The sequence below is a fragment of the Centropristis striata genome, chromosome 5 (genome assembly GCF_030273125.1).
Source record: "Centropristis striata isolate RG_2023a ecotype Rhode Island chromosome 5, C.striata_1.0, whole genome shotgun sequence".
Classification (NCBI taxonomy): Eukaryota; Metazoa; Chordata; class Actinopteri; order Perciformes; family Serranidae; genus Centropristis; species Centropristis striata.
The window spans coordinates 39,328,089-39,349,992 of record NC_081521.1 but is presented as its reverse complement, the minus strand read 5'-3'; the positions used below and the strand labels follow the sequence as shown (position 1 = coordinate 39,349,992).

General features: G+C 40.1%; 1 protein-coding gene across 1 annotated transcript in view; it reads right to left on the bottom strand.

The window, feature by feature from the left end:
- Nucleotides 1-463: 463 nt before the first annotated feature.
- Nucleotides 464-21,904, bottom strand: part of si:ch73-181d5.4 (uncharacterized) — a 45,766-nt gene continuing 24,325 nt past the window's right edge. Inside the window, exons 8-17 of the mRNA XM_059332948.1 lie at nt 13,941-14,460; nt 12,781-12,940; nt 12,567-12,683; nt 12,347-12,448; nt 11,278-11,446; nt 10,521-11,142; nt 10,268-10,421; nt 9,770-9,859; nt 9,477-9,672; nt 464-8,770 (exon numbers count right to left, since the gene is read on the bottom strand). Coding sequence (XP_059188931.1) covers nt 984-8,770; nt 9,477-9,672; nt 9,770-9,859; nt 10,268-10,421; nt 10,521-11,142; nt 11,278-11,446; nt 12,347-12,448; nt 12,567-12,683; nt 12,781-12,940; nt 13,941-14,460 — 9,917 coding nt within the window. The 3' untranslated portion in view covers nt 464-983. The remainder of the gene's footprint in view (nt 8,771-9,476; nt 9,673-9,769; nt 9,860-10,267; nt 10,422-10,520; nt 11,143-11,277; nt 11,447-12,346; nt 12,449-12,566; nt 12,684-12,780; nt 12,941-13,940; nt 14,461-21,904) is intronic.

Below are 21,904 nucleotides of genomic sequence, written 5' to 3'. Positions count from 1 at the left end.
TTGAATTTCCAGAAAAACTTCAGGTTTCAGGGGCTTATTTTAAAATCGCCCAAAGGTTTTACAGGCAGTTTAAGGCATCAATGGGTTAAGAAACCTGGAAACAAATTAGTGTTTGTTATGATTCATCCCATGTTATTTTGACTTACAATACTGACCAAATGTATATATTTAGTGATGGAATGTTTTACTCAAAATGCTGTACTTGTATATGATATTTCATGCTTTTCTGTATTTCTTTTTACTCAATTACACAGCTACAGCTGCTATAGTTGATTTGGGAATTAACATTGTAATGAATTACCTTAAAAAGCAGTAAAATTGCACTTGCACATGAATGCATCATGTTTACAATCCTATAACACTGGCATGGGCATTTTTCAGCATGTTGACTTTTTTTTTACTTTAAGTAAATTTTAGTAGTATTTTTTTTTTTAAATAACAGATATGAGAACCACACTTTTAAAAATGTATACATCATTTATTGACTTCTTACATTCTAAAATAACAACGAAACATGCCATTTTAATCATCCGAACATAAGAGCCAGGCCAAGGCTTCAATAACAACACTATGGCTATGTTAAAAAACAAAGAAACATAAAACTGTACATTTTCTGCACAAAACATGTCCTACTATTTGTCACATTGATTCAATTTACAAGTGAATGGAAAATTTAAGAGGCATTTAGTCATAATCAAATAACAAAAATAAATGCATCTACTTGAAATACTAGACCAACTAGGACTTGCTAGAACTCAAATGTCTGGGCATTTTCAGATTAAGCTATAATGTCCGATCCTTCACATGGCTTTGCCTGTAGGTCTTGATGAAATTTCAATAACACATTGATAACCACTTTCCTTAAGAAAAACGTTCAATGTGTGTCATAATGAAACTGTAGTTTCTCTATCCAATATGATATTTCCAGCTGGACAGCCTTACTGTCCAGAAAGGTTAATATATTAAGATGTCATACCTGTGTCCTACTTGGCTGCCCCACCCTGTCCATCTGTTTCATTTCCTGCTTCCTTTATACCTTCTCCACCCTCTGTGTGTGCATCTACAGGGGTACTTATTTTATCAGCAGGACTTTTCTCCTGCTCCTGTTTTTGCCCTTTGACCAACTCTCTTTCTCGACTTATTGATCTACCTCTACTCCAATCCCTGTCTGTTGGATGACCCATTTGTTTTGGTTTGGGGCTGAAGACATCAGGTTTGTTGATCATACGATTAGGGAAGCGTATGAGACCTTCTGCTGGAGTTGGAAGTAAGGCAGCTCTGTGTCTCTGGGGTTTTACTGCTTGCTGATTTTGTATATTGTCAAAACCAGGACATGAGTTTTCTCTACTATTTTGAGTTGGACCTAGGGGTCCATTGTATGGCATAAAATGTGGATCACTAGGGCCTTGGATTCTCTTAACTTGATGTGGACTATTGAAATGAGATGTTGCTGCCATGTCTGGTCCTGTGCTTTCACACCCTGGGCCCCTTATATCTGACCACTGAGTTTCATCTTTCATGGGTTGCTCAGATCCCCTAGAACTTGGGCCCATCATGTTTGGACCTCTTTGAACGGTTCCAGGGATCTCAGTATTTGCATCCCACCTCCCAGGCTCATGTCTTATATCTGAATTTTCAGGTTGTGGCCCCCTTACAGGCCGCAGCCTTCTCAGGTCTGGACCCCTATTTTCCCTCCTAAAATCATGCTCAAATCGCTGTCTATTCATTACAGGGCTTTCCATGTCTACACCTTGCCTTTCAGATCCTCGTCCCCCACAATCTGAAAACCTCCCATCAGTCCCTATTCCTTCTGTGTTTAAATTTCTGTTTTCAGGTCCTGAGCATCTTGAATCTGGACCTCTGGGACCTCTCCTATGAACCCCAGGCCCTTCCATGTTTGGCCCTCTCATATTACCCCTAAAGTCTGTCTGCCTCCAGTCATTCCCCATATCTGGATCCCCTCTTATATCTGATGATGGTTCCCTCATGCCTGGACCTCTCCTATCATGGCCTTGTCCTCTATTTTCTGCATCTCTTTCCCTACTAAAAAATGGTCCAGCCCCCCCCTTGTCAGGCTCTCTCCATCCATTTCCAGGTCCTCCCATATCAGAGTCACCCTGCACAAACCCGGGATCCCTGCAACCAGGCCCAATCCCATCATCTCCTGGAATTGCCACAGGAAATGGCATATTTGGTCTTTCATTTATGGACCTTGGTCCTCTACAAGGACCTTGCCTTCTATGTTCATGAACTTGCTCACTTGGACCTCCTTGGATGGTGCCTGGACCCCTGTTGCCATGTCTTTTCCAATAATCTCCTGAACATTGTCTTTCATCTCCCACAGCCTCCATATTGGGCCCTCTTCCATCTGGCCATTGTTCGCTTGTGTCTGTGCCTCTTCTATCAGGTGCAGAGCCCATGAAATTTGGGCCTTTCCATCCGTCTCCCCGATTTAGACTGCTCATATCTTGCCCTGGTCCTCTACTGCTTCCTCTCATTGGCCTTGAACCCCTCAAGTTTCGACCTCTTCTATCGTTTCCTTGGCCCTCTATATGTGGGCTCTCTTGAATAGGTTCTGAGCCTCCAAAGTCAGCTCCTCCCCAGTCATCTCTTATATGCCTTGGGCCATCTGTATTTGGACCTTTCTGCCTGATGCCTGGACCTCTACAATCTGGACCATCTGATCTTCTCCAATCTGGTCCTGGGCCCTCTATTTCTGGACATCTTCTTTTAGGTCCAGGCTCCATGAAGCCTTGCGGTTCCTGTCTGCCAGGCTCTGATCTCTCCATGTCTAGAACTCTACTTTCATCTGGTCCTCTAAAATCTGGACCTCTTGGATGTTTCATCCTAGGCCTGTGACCATCCATAATAGCTCTTTCAGGCCTCATTCCTCTGTGTGGACCTCTTCTTTCAGACTCTGGGCACTCCATATCTGGGGTTATTTCTTCTGTCTCAAAACCCCTAAACTGTGGACCTCCTGGAAAGCTCCTGCTTTTTTCTGATCCCTCCATCTCTTGAGGCCTTCCTTCAGGCCCTGGCCCTCTTAAATTTGGTCCTCGTGGCACTCGTCTGTTTGGCCCTAGACCCTCCATACCTAGACGTGGTCTTGCTGGTCTTGGTCCCCAGGTGTCTGGTCCTCTCCTGTCAGGCCCCGGGCCATCAATAATTGATTGTCCACTTTCTGGCCCAGGACCCCTAAAGTTTGGTCCTCCCTGTCCTCTACTTTGAGGCCCTGAACTTTCTATACCTGGACCAATTCTTTCAGGCCCCAGTCCAGTGAAGTCAGGCTCAGGACCCCTGGGATATGGTCCTCTCCTGTCAGGACCCAGTCCACTCATATTTTGATCTCCTGGTCCTCTCCTGTCAGGCCCCGGGTGCTCATTAGAGGGGCCTCTCCTTTCACACCCAGGCCCTCTGAACTCTGGCCCTCCAGGTCCTCTCCTGTCAGGCCCTATTCTATCCATGGCTAGACCTCTCCTATCAGGACCAGGTCTCTGGAAATCTGGACCTCCTGGTCCTCTTCTATCAGGCACTTGACTGTCCATAGTGTGACCTCGCCTTTCATGCCCTCGCCCACCTGGAAATTCTGATTCTCTTCTATCAGGCCACTGACCATCCATTGCAGGACCTCCCCCATCAGGTCCTTGGCCTTCCATAGCTGGACCTCTGCTTTCAGGACCTGGTCCCCTGAAATCTGGACCCCCAGGTCCTCTCCTGTCAGGCCCAGGACCCTCCATAGAAGGACCTCTCCTTTCATGCCCTGGTACTGTGAAATCTGGACCCCCAGGACCTCTTCTTTCAGGCCCAGGACCCTCCACTGATAAACCTCTGGCCTCATGCCCAAATCCCCTGAAATCTGGACCTGGTCCTTTTATATTAGATCCAGGACCCTCTATATGTGGACCTCTCATTTCAGTCCCTGGTCCCCTGAAATCTGGACCTCCGGGCCCTCTTCTGTCAGGCCCAGGACCCTGCATAGATACGCCTCTGCTTTCAGGCCCTTGTCCCCGGAATCCTGGACCTCCAGGTTCTCTCCTGTCAGGTCCAGGACCTTCCATAGCTGGACCTCTCCTTTCAGGTCCTGGCCCCCTGAAATCTGTACTTCCAGGACCTCTCCTGCCGCCTCCAGGACCCTCCATAGTTGGACCTCTCCTTTCAGGCTCTGGCCCCCTGAATCCTGGACCTCCAGGTTCTCTCCTGTCAGGTCCAGGACCTTCCATAACTGGACCTCTCTTTTCAGGCCCTGGTCCTCTGAAATCTGATCCTCCAGGTCCTCTCCTCGGAGGCCCAGGACCCTCCATAGATAAACCGCTGTTTTCTGGCCTTGGTCCCCTGAAATCTGGACCTCCTGGTTCTCTCCTGTCAGACCCAAGAAACTCCATAACTGGACCTCTGTTTTCAGGTCCTAGTCTTCTGAGATCTGGTCCTCCAGGTCCTCTCCAGGCAGGTTCAGGACCCTCAATAGATAAGCCTCTGTTTTCAAGCCCTGGTCCCCTAAAATCTGGACCTCTTGGTCCTCTTCTGTCAGGCCCAGTACTCTCCATAGCTGGACCTCTCCAGTCAGGTGGCAGTCCCCTGAAATCTGGACCTCCAGGTCCTCTCCTGTCAGGCCCAGGACCCTCCATAACTGGACCTCTCCCTTCAGGCCCTGGTTCACTGAAATCTGGAAATCCAGGTCCTCGCCTGTCAGTCACAGGATGCACCATATCAGGACCTCTCCTTTCAGGCCATGGCCCCTTGAAATCTTGAGTTGCCGGTCCTTTCATGTCCATTGGTACACATCTCTTCTCAAGAACTGGTCCAGCAAAGTCTGGACCCCCTGCTCCTTGCATGCCAGGTCCTACATTGTCCAAACCTCTCCTTTTTGGCTCTGGTACCATGAAATCTGGACCTCCTGGTCCTCTCCTGTCATGCCTAAGGTCCACCATGTTTGGACATCTCATTTCAGACCCTGGTCCTCTAAAGTCTAGATCTCCAACACCTCTACTGTCAGGACCCTGGCTCTCCATGTTTGGATCTCTCCTATCAGGCTGAGGGACTCTGCTTTCGTCTTTTATAAATGGCCTTCCCCTGACTGGGCCTGATTCTCTCCTATCTGACCTTGGATCATTCCAATCTGTACCCCTCATATGTGGACCCAGACCCTTATTTTGACTCCCCTGACTACTTATACCAGGGACACCTGGTCCTGGACCCCTCAAATCTGGATTTGTAACATGTGGCATATTATTACAGCTTGTATCTAAAACACCCATACTACCAGGTCCAATATAACTTATTTCTGTTATACTTGGCCTTCTGAATTCATGCATCGTTTTTGATTCTCTCATGTCAGGGCCATACGATGTCCTTTCAGTCCTAATATCCGGCTGTGGCTCCTTGAAATGTTCTTTAGACCCACTACTGTCTTGTCCAGTGCAGGACATGATTGACCCACCACTTTCATAATGTATGTTTGGCCCTGGTACTCTCATGGGTAGGTCAAGCCCTTTTAGTTGACCCTGCCTTTCATCGGTCATTGCTGGGGATAGTCTATCTGCTCTCTGAACTCTACCCTCTGAATTCATAGTTGCATTTGAATCAAAAAACCTCTCAGGACCTCCATGTGTCTGAAAACCCCTTTTCAGAGACTCCCTTTCCTCTGAAACTGGACTGCCATCATGCTTTGATTGCCATTCACCTCTTAAAGAGCCCCTAAAAAAGGGACCTGGTCTCCTTATATTTGGATCTTGTACACCTTCACCCAAAGCAGATCTCATACCCCCAGTATATGGACTTTCACCTCTATCTTTTTGGCTTCTTTCTCTTTCTATAATATCTGGAGCTTTACCTTTGATCTGTGGACCATCAAATGATTGATCTCTCCCTTTTTCTAAAACATTTGGCCTGCCATCTGGGTTTTCCAGACTTTGATGATGCATAGCTGCTGAATTTGTAACAGCTGGTACAGGCATTTGTATTCTCATTGCTGGTTCACTGTGTCTCATATGAGGGCTTTGACCTGGGTTCATGCCTTGCATACTAGACAGATCTTGTCTGTGTGATCCAGGACCCCAAATGTTGGGATTTATGCCTTGCATGGCTGGACCTCTCATATCAGGCCCTGGGAATCCAATTACTGTTCCTCTAAGATCTATCTGTGGTCCCCTATGTCCAAATTCCTTCATATCTGATCCTGCATCCCTAATACCTGGAGCACTCATACCAGGTTCTACATTCTGAATATCTGAGCCTGTAGCTCGATTTGAATGCTTAAAGCATGGACTTCCACTTTCCATCCGTTTGTCTGTCTCAATCATACCTTTATCTGTGGCCCCAGGGCCTTCTGGATTTGGGGCTCTAAAATCCATATTTCTGACATTTGGTATTGGGCTAACAGCAGGCCACAGTATATTGGACACTGCTGCTTCGCCACAAGTAGGCATACAATTATTTTCAACTTTGACATTTTGTACTGTGACACTGGTATGTGTCTCAGGATCATTGATTTCCTCAGTCTTAACAGAGCCAATATGTTCTATATTGCTAGGTTTTACAAACTGTGGCTCTGGATCTGGACTCTGAGGAGAATCTCGAATAGGCGGATCAATTTCTCTTAATGGAACTGTACTGTCAAGTTTGTCTAGAAACATCATTTCCTGTTTAGAGGGTTTATCCATTTGTGTAGAAGAACCACTACCTCTGTTGTCATGGACACTGACTGAAGGCTTTTGAAACTCCTGCGATATAGGTGATTCTGAAGTCTCAAGCTTCACATTGTGAAGTTCATGTGGACAGGGAGAAATGCCTTTATCAGTGCTCTCAACAACATTACTTTTTAGCTGACGCCCATCAGGGTCATTTTTAAAAGTAACTGAGGTAAATGGTGATGTATTACTCTCTACAAACTGTCCAACGGAGTCAGAAGTGTCTTGAGTATTACTCAAAACACTTAAAGGTTTTGATTTCTCAGGAACTTGTGGTGAAAGTCCTCTGTGCTGTTTTGGCGAAAGAGACCCTGAGTCTTTTTTTCGAGGATATGATGGGGATCTTCTATGCCCATGAGAATGTCGGCGTGTGGTATGCTCTTTACGGTGGCGAACTTGGCGTTCAGTCTGATCTCTAGTTCCATGCCTTGACCTCTCCCTATCACCTCTTCTTTGCCTATCCCTTTCTCTGCGTCTCCGTGAATGTGAAGGAGAACGCTGATGTGACCTTCTTGAAGGACTTCCATGCCGGTCCCTTTCACGATGACTCCGCTTCTTTGGTGAATGTCTTCGTTTTCTGCTGTGGTATGAATTCAGAGGAGTGCCTTTGCGGCTGGAACTACGGCCTGTTCTAGACAAAGACGAGTCACGAGACTTTATACTGCCTTCTTGAAATACATCATCTTGAATTTCATCAAAAAGTGATTCATCCTCAGGATCATAAGCTACATCAGAATCTATGATTTCTCCAGCAGAGGAATATTTGTCACTTTCCTTATCATTTTTTTGTGTTTCATCTTGTTGTGTAAGAGTATCTTTATCATTTTCTAAATTAGGGATTGCAGTTGTGTCTTCTAGCTTATCACTTTGTGAATCCACATTTGAACTTTCCACAGTCGCTGTAAGGTTGTGGATCTTGTCTTTTGATTCTGACAGTTGACTGACAGGCAAAGATTTTTGGGGGGGAGACATCAGGGTATCACTAACAGAAAAGTGAGCCATGAACATACCCACAGCCTCTCTCTGTTGACGAAGTGCCTCTTCCTGCTCTTTCAACTGCCGTTTTTGCTCTTCAATCTGCTTATTTAGCTCTTCAAGCATCCGCTGTTGTTCAGTTAGTGTTGCAGCTGAGACAACCACAGTGCCCGTAGGAATGTTCTGCAATGCTCCAGCAGGGGTGGAGGCTTGCACTGGAGTGGAGATGGGAGCTGGCGTTACAATCTGGGTGGAAATCGTGGTTGGGCATGATGGAGAATCTGATGTTTGAGTTGGAACAGGGGGCTTTGTCACAACATTACTTTGAATATCAGCAAAGATGGTCTCGTCTTCTGGATCATAGGCCACATCATCGTCTACAATGTCTGATACTACAGGGCCATCTGCCTTAGTTGTTTCTATGCTCTTTAGACCAACCATTCCATATCCCATAGCTGGATCATACTCCTCTTCTGGGTCATATGGTCGGTCAAAGTCATTTTCTTCTTCTTCCTCTATTTTTTTTACTTTTGATTTCTGTCCATATTGCTGAACAATCGGATCCGCCATTGAGTCTGACATCTGGGAAAACACTGGGACCTTCTTAACAGCAACCGTTGTTGTTGTTGAAGTTTCAACAGAAGAGACCACAGAGTCAGTTTCCTTATTGTGGAACAAACACTTCAAGATAGTCTGCAGCGGTGTCTTATTACTGGGAGCAGTTGTGGGATTTTTGTCAGAGGTGCTATTAGATGTGGACTGACTGGAATCAGCAGCAGTTGAGGTAGAAACAGGAGGTTTTGTTTTAGTGGAAGTCAAACTAGACGGTATGGTAACTGAGCTGGATGAGGAAGAGTCTGATGGTGACGCCGGGCAAGGTGGGGAGCCAGGAGGGGTGGTGCTAGCAGGAGTCTCTGGATCGTAGGGTTGGAATATCTCCAATTTGTCAGAACCATAAAGAACTGGGGGTTTTGGGATCCACGTAGGGTCCTTGGACATGTGAACTTTTGGTCTCTTCTCTTCAATTTCCTGAGGCAAGCTTCCTGGACGTTTTGCCTTCTGGATGACTGCTAGACCCAGAAGAAGATTAGGCCTGTTTTTTTCAAGCCCTGAAAGAAATAGTGAAATAAATAAATCATTAGAACAGGTCTATATTAGTATTGACAAATGGCTCTCCATTGTTATATTTTTTTTTTGTAAATGCTTTACAATTTTTTTCAGACAACTGAGACACTTATTCAGATTTTCAAAATATATTGGTATTTGAGCTGGACATTTCTTTAAAAAAAACTATGTATACTCATATAATACAGTTTGTATATAAATACAATTATGAATCTAATAATCTACAAATGTAATAAATCAACTTGCTTGAAAGCATTGACATCACATAAAATATTAAGATATAACCTAAACATGTTTTCAGGTTTTCCTTTATGTTTTGTTGTTCTTTCTTCATAAAGGAAAATCTGATTTAAAAAAACCTTCAGCGACTTACAGCTAACACACTTTTCAATATCATTACTTTTGTTATTTTTCAGGCATTTTCTGGGTACTATTTGGGCAAAACGCTAACATTTATGCATCTTATAGAAGGAAGTGGGTTACTTTGTACAAAGTGAATGATGGTGTTTTATTGGGGATATTTGTGAATGTCTTTTTCAGTAGATAGAACAGCTCCCCCTGTCATCCCCCCACATTCTAACCCACTTAAATTATTAAGAGGAAAAAGATTCATTTGGTCGCCCAAGCCCAATAATGCATGTTTATTTTAAAGGACTTGGTAATGAAGTGGTAATCAAAGCAGTATCACACCTGGTCCATCAAGAGGTTGCAGTATGGATGGGATTGAGTCCTTTCCACTGAGTGGGACAAGGTATACATCCTTGATGGAACGGCTACCATTGGCGACCACACCAAAACGACCTCTGCTGCTGAAATAGGAAAACAGGGAGACATAGGCCACCTCTTCCTCTTCTGTTGCGGGGTGAAACCGAATCACACATAATTCCTAATAAGCAAAAGACAAAAAAGAAGATGTAAAATATTAACAGATTTCCAACATTTTTGTTCAACACTCAGAAAGAAAGACTAAATGCATTGCTTGCCTTTGTAACAGAGCTCTTTAGTTTTTCAACATAGTCCCACACTGTTTGAGGCAGAATTCGTCCTCCGATTTGTATGGTATCAGGTAGATCCTACACATAGGAGAAAAAAAATGTATTGTATCTTTGTCGATTCAACTGACCCCAACGACAGATCTTTTTAATGGTGCTGTACATGACATTCAGAGCTATGATTCAGATTCTGAGGAGGGGTTGCCTCCACATGGCTCTCATTCTCAGCTCATCATATACGTAAGCATACAGATGGCTCTGATCCCATTTTCACGCAGTGGGTACTCACATGAACTTATATGGATGCACGGCTGGGCCAGCAACAAATTACAACACACAGAGGTAGGGTGACTTCATTTTCTGGTCAGAACACCATTACTCCACGATATCTTTACATAGCAAATACTTGTTTACTGCTCTATTCATGTTCTGAATATCGTGTACAGCACCTTTAATAAAACAAAAAGTTATTATTGTGCAGTACTGTACCAGTTTTAGATTTTCAGCACATCCTGAAACCAGATATCCCTTGGTGACAAACTTGGCTACACTCAGCATGTTAAGGAAGCCTTTCCACACTACATCTTGCTTAGCCAAGAACTGAGACGTCTCACCATCAGCTGGGGATTCGGAGATCACAGTCCTGAGACACAAAACACAATGGTACAAAGACAGGCATATTTACATATGCAGATTTTGCTCAAATGTTTACCACCTAAAACAGGATAGATTCTTTAAATACCTTGATGATGTGCTGTAGAGTCTGGGATCAGCAGAGGAAGATGGCTTCATTAAGATAGATTTAGGTAAGGGTTTGGTGGGTGGTTGTGAGGAGGCAGGGGCTGAGGGCGTTGCAGAGATAATGTCTTTAAAAGGAGCATAAGGGACTGATTTATTATGGGTTGTGTTACTGGGACCAGGGGTGCCACTAGATGAAGCAGAGAACCTGCTTGCTGCAGTGCGAGGGTCACGTCTTGTGATTGTTACTGTGGAGACAGCAGGGATCACAACTGGTGTGTATGCTCTCTTTTGTGTAGTAGTTCTAGGAGTGTCTGGCTTTGGGGACGCAGGGGACTCCATGATAGGGGAAGCTGGAGACTCTAAAGCAGGGGAGGCTGGAGAGTCCATTATTGGGGAAGCAGGGGACTCGACTATAGTCAATGGTGGAGCGTCAATTATAAGGCGGGATGATGGATCAATAAGGCATGATGTTGGAGAATCCATGTCTGGTGAGTCAGGTGGCGCCCGCAATGGGGAATCATCTCCTGCAGTCTTTCTCCAAGAGGGTTCATGCTTGTCTCTTGTTTCAAAAACCTTAGGTTTTTTCTTTACAGGCTCCTCCTCTTCCCCAGCAAGCATTTGACCTTTGGGAAGAAATAAGAATGAGTACTTATGAGTATTTTAAAAACTAAAAGTAACAATAGGTGGTCATTGGATTATATTGTCTACTTGGTATTGGAGTATTGCACAGCTATTGTAAAACATATTTTTTTATTCACCTGTGCATATCTTGCATTTCAGGTCAAAGAGATGAGTTTTGTGCTCTGATGTTGTGTCCTTCAGCATGCAGGCAAGAATGTCTGGTACAGCACTGGCCTGGCTTGGCTGGCTTGTTCTGCTCTTGAGAGCAGGAGCAGGAAGACTTTTCTTCTGTTCCTGAGAAGCAACCTGTATAGACACAAACACAAACATAAGCCAAAAATACATTCTAACATTCTGGTTATTTTGTGAAAAATGTTTATGTAGAGCAGGAGAGATAATGATGAGAATATAAAAACTCGGTTACACTTTCTATGAAGACTACATCTATAGTGCATGCTCATTATAATCAATCATAATGCATTATGACTGCACTCATAAACACATATAAAGCTTCATGATGCACTATATCAACAGTTATAAATATAGCTTATAATGACTTATGAATCCAAGTGTCTTATGAGTGCTCTTGACTAGTTATAAACTACAGGCTGACTGATGAGGCTTACAATACATTACAACTACTCATACCCCTCTATACACACACCTCAACAATCAATTGTTATAAGTACTCATAGGATGCCATAAGTATAAATAAATGATCAATGTATGCTTTAAGTAAAGTGAGGTTCATATAGACGCATCTATAATGCAGTATAGCTAATCATGATGAATCATGAAACATCATGATTAGCTATACTCATACTCATCATTTATTTATACTTATGGCATCCTATGAGTCCTTATAACAATTGATTGTTGAGGTGTGTGTATAGAGGGGTATGAGTAGTTGTAATGTATTATAAGCCTCATCAGTCAGCCTGTAGTTTATAACCAGTCAAGGGCACTCATAAGACACTTGGATTTATAAGTCATTATAAGCTATATTTATAACTGTTGATATAGTGCATCATGAAGCTTTATATGTGTTTATGAGTGCAGTCATAATGCATTATGATTGATTATAATGAGCATTATAATTCACTACGAATGCACTCATAATGCACTATAGATGTAGTCTTCATAGAAAGTGTTACCAAAAAGTCTAACAAATTCCAACAATTGAACGCAAATAAGGTGAGTACACACCGTGCTTCTATCGGGTCGAGCAGGATTCAAACTGGGCAGATCAACCTTCACTGCTTCAGGCTTCTGCAGTGAACTTGTCGCTTTAGCAGCTGCATCCTTAACCTAGATACACACAAGATACACATAATAATAAATAATCACTTCTGATCAAATACTTCAAGTTCAAGCATAATATTGGATATTGTCTTGGTTGTTGTGTTTATTATCTATTAATCTTCACCTCTGTTACTTCTTTTGCACTTGGCTGTGATGCTTTGATAGCCTGCATATCCTTCTGGCTCATCCTGGCCAGTCTGAAGGAACTGATTTCTCCATGTACAACCCGATACAACAAACCCTAAAGAGAACCCATAATTAGGCTGTCAGTAACACATGTCTGCATTATTGTGAGTAGTATTCAAATTTCAAATGGGTTGTATCAATTTTAAACAAACCTTGTTTCTTGGGTCTTTCAGGTTGAACATTATAGTTCTGTACTTGTTCATGTATTTGCTGTCTGTGTTGCGAAATATGTTGAACATCTCCATCTCAATGCTCGCGACAAGCTTAGCAACGTCATTCTCAGACATATCCAGATCCTCACAATCATTCACCCTTGAGAAATGAAAAGGCAGTTAGTCACATTTTTTTTGTGCATCACAGCTCTTACAGATTAAGATGTAACTACACAAATATGTTCAACCATGATCTGTTTTGTGAAGGATAACTACGAATTTACTCACATATTTAGAATAATATGTGGAACATGCTGTTCCCAAACTGTTCATAAATGCAGAAATACAGATAACTGACAGGTATGTGATCTAGTCAGTAAAGACACACTGCAGTCATAAAAACGTGAATGTATAGTGTGTCTTCCCCAAGATGATGTAGGTTAAAGTATTGTATTTGCATGCATATCAAAACATGTCCATGTTGTTTGTATACATTTAAATGTATTGGCATTCACTACTTTGACTCCTTAAACCAGGGGTGTCAAACTCTGGCCCGCGGGCCAAATTTGGCCCGCAGTGTAATTTTATTTGGCCCGCGAGGCAATACCAAATTATTATATGATTGTACTATAAAAGCTGACCCGCCGGTATTATACGGCGAATTTACCGCTAATACTAGATTTATTATTGTCATTTTATTTTTAAATGTATTAACCTGTTGAAAAACTTTATTTTGATATTTAAATCAGAAGGATGCAAATAGAAAAGAGGCATATGATTTTAATTTAATTTTTATTTAATAAATTAATGACATTTATGTGTTTTTATTTGAAATTTGATTTTGCATGTCTGCACTATTTAGTTATATATTGTATGTTTATAAGCGTTGCTGGTTCTCCATATTTAATGTTAAAGCAAAACATGTTTGGTATATATTAAAAGGTTTATTTGTTCAATGTTGGCCCGCAATTTTATTCAAGTTTTAATTTTTGGCCCATTGTGTATTTGAGTTTGACACCCCTGCCTTAAACCATCACTTTAAATTTTCATAAGGCTTGTTTTAAAATTATAAGTCATAAGTTATAAGTTATAAGTCCAATTTGAAGTTTAACATGTGTAAATGACGGAACTTTCATACATGCCTGTAAAACAGTTCTTACCTTTTAAACAGGATGCCGGTGAGGGAGCGCTGGATGCTCTGTCTGACCTGGTTATTGGGCTGCGAGGGTCGAGAGGATGGAGCACTGGGTGCAGGTGGCACCAGCAGATTTCTGGTTTCGTTCAGCAGCATGGATGCTGTAGAAGGCTTCAGGCCTGATGTTGAGGCTAACACATGGCTGGACGGTGGCTGGGGTATAGGCTGCTTCTTTGGTATGACGTATGTGGTCTTAGTAACCATGAGGGCCCCTGTTTCATGGTGTCTGGGAGCAGAGATAGATGGGGATTGTGCAGCTGGAGACAAACTAGATTTTTTACCAGAATCTGATTCTGCAGATTGCTGCTGCTTAGGCACACCACTGTTGATTGGCTCCTTTGCCTTTTCTTGAGAGTGGCTCTGTGTTGGGGCTGACTCAGTGACAGGCTGTGAGAAGGGAGCAGGATCTGTTGAGGAGTCCTCTGGAGGTTCTTTCGACGGAGCAACAGCTTCACTTTCGGCCTCTACCTCTTTGCTGTCCTTAGCTGTTAGAAAAAAGAATAGCAGGGGATTTAGTGAACATGAAGAACGATTTAACTGTGACACAAACCAACATGTGAATATGAGTTGAAAGTAGAAAAAAAAAAGCCATTGATCAAATTTGCGATCCATTAATAAAAACAAATATATGCTTTTCCCAAGCTAAAATGAACCAGGACTGGGAAATTATTTATGTTTTCTGTTGCTATGGAAGGTTTGTTATTATCAGAAATTTTGAGTAAAGTGGCCCTGTACTGTAATTATTATAAGTAAAGGAAAACACAAAGGCTCATTTTCAATGTGCAAACACATATGTAAATAAACCTGTAATTGACATGGTCAGAAAATGAAAGAGAGGTTTTTGGTCGTCTGTCTGGTTTCGCCGTGTGGCTTTGTACTGGTGTATCGTTGTTTTCATTTTTTGTTGTTGTGGTTATCCTTTATATTATTCTTTGTATGTTATTTGTGTGTACATTGTCTAATTTGTAAATATGTTCCTGAGTCTTTGTTGTCTAGAATTGTGTTTTAGTGTTTTGTTTTCATATTGTGGCTCCTAATAAGTAATCCACTGTTCTTTTCTTTGTTTCTTCGTTAATAAAAATAATTTAATTAAAAAAAAAAAAGAAAAAAGAAAAAAAAAAATGAAAGAGAGGGCCTGTTAGACATGGTGATGTCATAAAGGATAAAACACAACTTCTTTACCATTAATATTAATACTGGTGTGCTTTTCTGCTCTTTACTGAATGATTCAATTACTTCCTCGCTGTAATAAAAGTGAGAAAATGTGACCACTTTTTGTTTACATATTAAAAAGTTCCCATTCACAATTACATGGTGTCCTTGTAATCAGCTTGATTAAAGACTCTCTAAATATGACCAAACGTTTTTTGTATTTTGAGGATACCATGTGTTTTGGGTAGAGCTTGGATCATTTAAATTCATGAATGCCATAACATTTTATAGAATGCATTTATTAATTTGAATTTTTTTTTAAACTTAACACAGGATTTACACAAGAAAAATCTTTTAAAATTCAATTGTTAAAAATTTTAATTGATAAAATTATTTTTTGTTTCATGTTTATTTATTTAAAAAACAGAGCTAAAGTTAATACACAGTTTAGCATAGATTCCTGCTCACTAAATCCTAAAATGCATATTCGCTATTCAAGATATTGATATTTATAAATGGATACTGGGATATTCAGAAAAGCTACATGGAGGGAAATTTACAAGAACCTGAGACTACACTTTGATTGTGTGCAAGTTCTCCACTTATTATGTTATCAAGACTTCATTGATATGATATATTGATATCTTTTACACCATTTGTATTGATAAAACACAACATTAAATGGGCTTCCCAAAAGTCTTCATATGAAAGCTTGAGGCAACATCTGATAGCCCATCGCTCTGTGAAGAGTTTCAGTGGTAGCAAATTAAATCATGATCCCCATATGAAACTATCAAAGCACATCCACAGCAAGGTTATAATAGTTTTGAATTTTTGTTTTCAAATTCAGTTAGTTTTAGTTTTTAGAGTGAGTTTTCTAGTTTTAGTTTAGTTTTTATTTTTTGAAAATGCTTAGTTTTAGTTTAGTTTTTATTAGTTTTAGTTTTTTTGTAATGGGCTATATGTTGGCTGCCAGATTCAAAGTGGTCATAATAAATGTTTCCTTTATTTCCTTTGGTTTATCATCTCAGCCCCAATTAGGTTATTAACTCTTACAGTTCTGGTGTTTTGAATTTTGGTTCTAGTGTAAACATCCCAGTCTCAGTAAACATATTCACCATGTGTTGCATGTTCAAATAGAAACACTGAATTATGAATGAAAAAAGTTGACAAACACGAAAACTAAGGACATTTTCACTATAATCGTAGTTAGTTTTAGTTAGTTTTGTAACCACAAAATACAGTTTCAGTTAGTTAGCGTTTTTTTAAAAACTCTAGTTTTTATTTTTATTTCAGTTAACGAAAATGTTTTTTCAATTCTAGTTTTCGTTAACTATAATAACCTTGATCCACAATCAAGACACATATGTGAGGTTTTGAATAACACACCAGCAGTTATTCCTGCTCTCCTACAATGACCTTCATTTTGGAAACTCCTCTAAAGTTCATCTTCTTTCACAGCTCTGATATGACAACATTCTGCTCAGTAATATTCTTCTACACTCTGCTGGCATTATGCAAGACTTTTTTTCTTCAGTGCCATTTTAGAGGATATGAATAATGACCTTGTATTGTGGGATTATTGATTACAAAATTAAGTCATGATAATTTAAGTCGCATTTACTACTAAGTGGAATTGTATCAACTATGGCAAATACTTGTTAATAAGGCACTAGTTGATCATTTGTATTTGTATAAGATTTAGATTTAGATTTAGATTTGACTTTATTAATCCCACAGCGGGGAAATTTCTTTGTTACAGCCGCAGAAAAGCACACGATTTTAAGATAAGATAAAAAACAATCAAAGAAAAGACATTTAACAATATACAAAATATACAAAATAATAATAATAATATACTATATACAAAATAATAATAATAATATACTATATAAGGAAGCTTGCACAGATGATCAAAAACTATGGAAAGCTATTTAGGTCAATATTAAATAAATAATTATGCATATTAAATTAAAAAGAGGCTTTTAAGTAAAGAAGTATGGATATGGAATAAAGGAATATATAAATGAGCATAAATGTTTCAAATTACTACTTTATTTATTTTTAGGGGACTTTTATTTTGTGATTCCACATTTTTTTTATTTCAGGGGAATTATATTTTGATTATGCCACATGTATTTATTTCAGGGAACTTTTATTTAATAATGTCACATTGTTCTTCTGATATTTTAATTTCAATTTCTTATATTCAAATGCGTGGGCTTTTTTATTATTTATTTCATAATTATTTCTGCTTGTATGAATGCATTTATGTAATATTGATGTGAATAGCATTAAAAAAACCCACAATCATCATGTGTTCTGCAAATGTCTGTTCAACTAGATGTGTATATCAGCAGATTTTTAGAGTGTGTATTTCTAACAAGTTTGATTTAGACAAATTATGGCCTGTAGCTTTAGTAGTCTAAAATATTCACATTTTGTTTTGATTTTCCTTTACATATCTCTTCTTCTATGAGTTTAAATACTGTGTATTTTGTGCTGTCTGACCCAAACTTCCACCAAAGATAGAGAGACAGGTCATGGGTGGATTACCAAATGGGCCTACTATGACCAGGTGATTTTGCATTTTTGTCACATAGTCAAAAGGCTTAGTCAGCCATGTCAATAACAGAGCCTAAGGCCCCGTTCACACGAGGACGGTCTGAACAGAAGACGCAAAAGTGGCGTCTTGTCTTCACTTTTTATTCCTCGTTTAGACGAGCGTTTTCGGGAGGAAATCTGCTGCATACGGTGACGCAAAAGTGTGTGAAATTGGATTGTATGCAGCCAGGCGGCATCACTTAAAGCCATAAGAGCATCTTTGGGCATGCAGAAGTTTTCACGCCACACATTTTCATCAGCTACTCCTTCCACAAAGTTCTCCTCCATCACTAGATCTCCCAGGTCTCGTTCACAGCCGTCTGGCTCGCCTCCGACCAATTGCTGCATCCAGAATGTGATGGAGGTAATTCCAGATCCTTCTCTGTTCACTAATACTATCTGTACATATCCTGTACATTTGGTGGAAAGACTCCTGTAAGTTTATTAGAGCTGCCAGAGCAGCTTGAAGGTCCCACCATGGAAATAATCCCAAGTTTGTTTATTTCCTGTACTGGAGCATGTATGTGACGTAAACACATACGTGACGTGAGCAGATCAGATCAGAGTTTTGTGTCTTGTCAGTGTAGACGACACGCTACGGAGGAGCGGATTTAACTTTTCCACTTTGGAGGGTGGTTTCAGATTTTTGCGTCTTTAAGCCCCCAAAATGCCGTCACCGTCTAAACGAAAGGCACTTCCCATAAAATATTTTGTCGTTTTCACCCGCGAGCGTCCTTGTGTAAACGGGGCCTAAAAAGCCATGTTTAAAAAAAAAAAAACAGCCTAAACATTCACTTGAAGATTACTATGACGGTGCCTTTTTACTGAACATTCAATTTATCTTCAGGACTTAAGATGGGCTGAGTACTTTAAGCCCCATGGGCCCTTCAACTCTGAGGGGTTAAGGTCAATTGTTTTTTAGACTTTTTTTTGTTAACATTAGAGGTGGCTTAAACAGCTATTTGTGACTGAGAGCGACATTTTCTTAATGTGCTGTTGTACCTGCCTTGCTCTAATGCATCCATGCCCAAGGACCCAGTGTTTCATAATCTGCTTTTGACAAAGAGATTGAATAACGTTGCATTGACAAATGTGTTCATAATGTAATGTGTGCATTTTATGCTGGGTTTCAAGCCTCCTTGACAAATCATGTAGACAACCCAGCTAAAAGGGGAGTTCCACTATATGACATTCTTATTTATCTAAGATTTCTAAATCTTCAATATCGAGTTGCTTGTTGAGTTAATATACACTACCGGTCACAAGTTTTAGAACACCCCAATTTTTCCAGTTTTTTATTGAAATTCAAGCAGTTCAAGTCAAATGAACAGCTTGAAAGGGTACAAAGGTAAGTGGTGAACTGCCAGAGGTAAATAAAAAAAGGTAAGCTTAACCAAAACTGAAAGATAATGTACATTTCAGAAATATACAAGTAGGCCTTTTTCAGGGAACAAGAAGTGGGTTAATAACTTAACTCTATGGAGTCTTGGGCTATTTTGTCCATTTTTTAATTCTTTTCATGTCTTTGTAAGTAATTTTGTGTCTTTTTTTAGTCATTTTGTGTCTTTTTTTGGTCATTTTGTGTCTTTTTTTAGTCCTTTAGTCCAACATAAAATGTGATTATGAATCTTTTTTTTACTTTCAAAACACTATCATGCTCAATCAAGAATTTTAAATGTTGCAAATGTGCATGCATTTCAGAGTACACTGAGACATTAAACTGCATCATTTTCAATTAAATTCTGGAAAAGTTGGTGCGTTCTAAAACTTTTGACCAGTAGTGTAGTTCCACTGGAAATAATCAGAATTAGGCCTAGTTTTACTGAGACGACGCAATATGAGTAAGAAGCTTAGATACAGTCAATTACTGCAGAAGTTGTGTGGGAAGGACAGGAAGCCTTGTTAAGTGTTTTAGGTTTTATGGGCAGAGGATGGAAGGCTGCTTTAGAAAAATCCAGCATGGTGAAGAAAAACATGACAGGTTGAGATGTCCTGGGCTAAGATTAGGCCTACATATACACTACCAGTCAAAAGTTTTAGAACACCCCAATTTTTCCATTTTTTTACTGAATTTCAAGCAGTTCAAGTGAAATGAACAGCTTGAAAGGGTACAAAGGTAAGTGGTGAACTGCCAGAGGTAAATAAAAAAAGGTAAGCTTAACCAAAACTGGAAAATAATGTACATTTCAGAATTATACAAGTAGGCCTTTTTCAGGGAACAAGAAATGGGTTAACAACTTAACTCTATGGAGTCTTGGGCTTTTTTGTCCATTTTTGAATTCTTTTCATGTCTTTTTCTGTCATTTTGTGTCTTTTTTAGTCCTTTAGTTCAACATAAAATGTGATTTTTAATCTTTTTTTTATTTTCAAAACACTATCATGCTCAATAAAGAATTTTAAATGATGCAAATGTGCATTAATTTCAGAGTACACTGAGACATTAAACTGCATCATTTTCAATCAAATTCTGGAAAAGTTGGTGTGTTCTAAAACTTTTGACCAGTAGTGTATATGTAAGCTAAGTCATACTTTATTAATCCTATCCAATTCATCCTCTGTATTTATCACAGTGCAGCATCTGGAGAGCATGATAATGTGGAGAAGTGTCACTAATAACCAACATGCATGCCTGGGAGTGATTCAGAGCACCTGGGAAAATCCATACAAACAAAAAAGCAATGAAGTGAGCTTATGAGATGCCATAATTCAAGGTTGAGCCATATGGAGATGCAGTGGGCAAAATCCAAAGCAACATCTGTAGTGTGGGGTTCCCACTCCAAATAATCTTTCAATATAGTTGCTCAAATTAGGATCACAGAAGAAAAACTTGCTGAAGATCTGCCTCTTTTGCATGCGAGCATGCAGAAGCAGTGTCATTGCCAGCTGTTTCCACATTAAATGAGGTCTTCTGGAAAGTGCATTTTAGGAAAAAGACAAAAAAAGAAACAAGCACATATCCTTTCATAGATTCGACAAGAAGAAAGTGAGTGGTCCTGGTTTCGTGCATCATCAGGCAAACCCTTTCTGTCTTTGGACGCAGAGAGGTAGGTAGACCAACTACTGAAAGAATGTAGGATCAAATATATGTGACTGAGTCATTTTATGTATCTATGAGGGAAAAAGTCAAAAGAAACAAGAACATTTGTCTCAGTGCATAGGTAAGGGTTCAACGGATAATCTCATCTCGATCCTGTCATTGATCAACAAAGCAAAATTTCACCTTAAAAATTCACCTTAAATAGTTCCGTACCTGTCTTTACATATCGTTAGCCTCATAGCATAATTGCCTAAGTCATTTTTGGGCCAAATTGTGATATCTGCCTAAGGTAGTTCATGTTTCTTCAACTTTCTAGACAATAAATGTACTTTCAGTCAATCAAAGGGATTAGGAGAAGTGTGTTTTTACTTTTAATCACATTTCTGCAACAAGGTATGATGAAGTGATGTAAACGCTAGCAAAACACTTTTAAAGAGAGACTTGTAAAGAGATGTGTTTTGACTAGAAATAAGACATTTTGACAAGATATAAGATCAGTATTCTTGGTTAGATTTTGAGTTTTTGCAGTGAACCTGTTCATATTTTCGGTATAGCGTTCAGTGAGCAGAAGTACTCTGTTTTCGTTCCAAAAAAAGACCAGTGTGATGTTTGTATCGTTTTTTTCTTGTTTTCCGAAACGCTCAAATATGACTTAGGCAAATATGCTATGAGTCTGGTGCATTAATGTACCTTTAAGAAAATCCCTTTTTAATAAATGTTAATATCAAATCAAAATGATTTAAATTCACACTGTCCTTATACAATGACATGCAGTTTCCCCAATCAGGGTATTTTTTGTGATGATGCTTTTGCGAGAGTTCAATAAGTAAGATCTTTTCTCTCACATTTTGCCTTTATTCCTCTGTGGGTACATTTCTGCTGTTCCCTCTCACTCTAACCTTCTCTGTCACCTCCATCACAACTCTGACGTCACTGTGTCACACCAACGACTCTTCTTGGAGCCAATCAGTCCTTAGATGCTGTTCTTTAAATATCCCTGTCATCCTGTCTATCAGACCTACTACTGTGCAGCCCACCATCTCTGCATCACCACCATTACCTCCAGGAGATTCAACTGAAAGTTCCCATCAACCACCCGCTGGCTTTACTCAACCACCACAACCAGCCTCTTTACC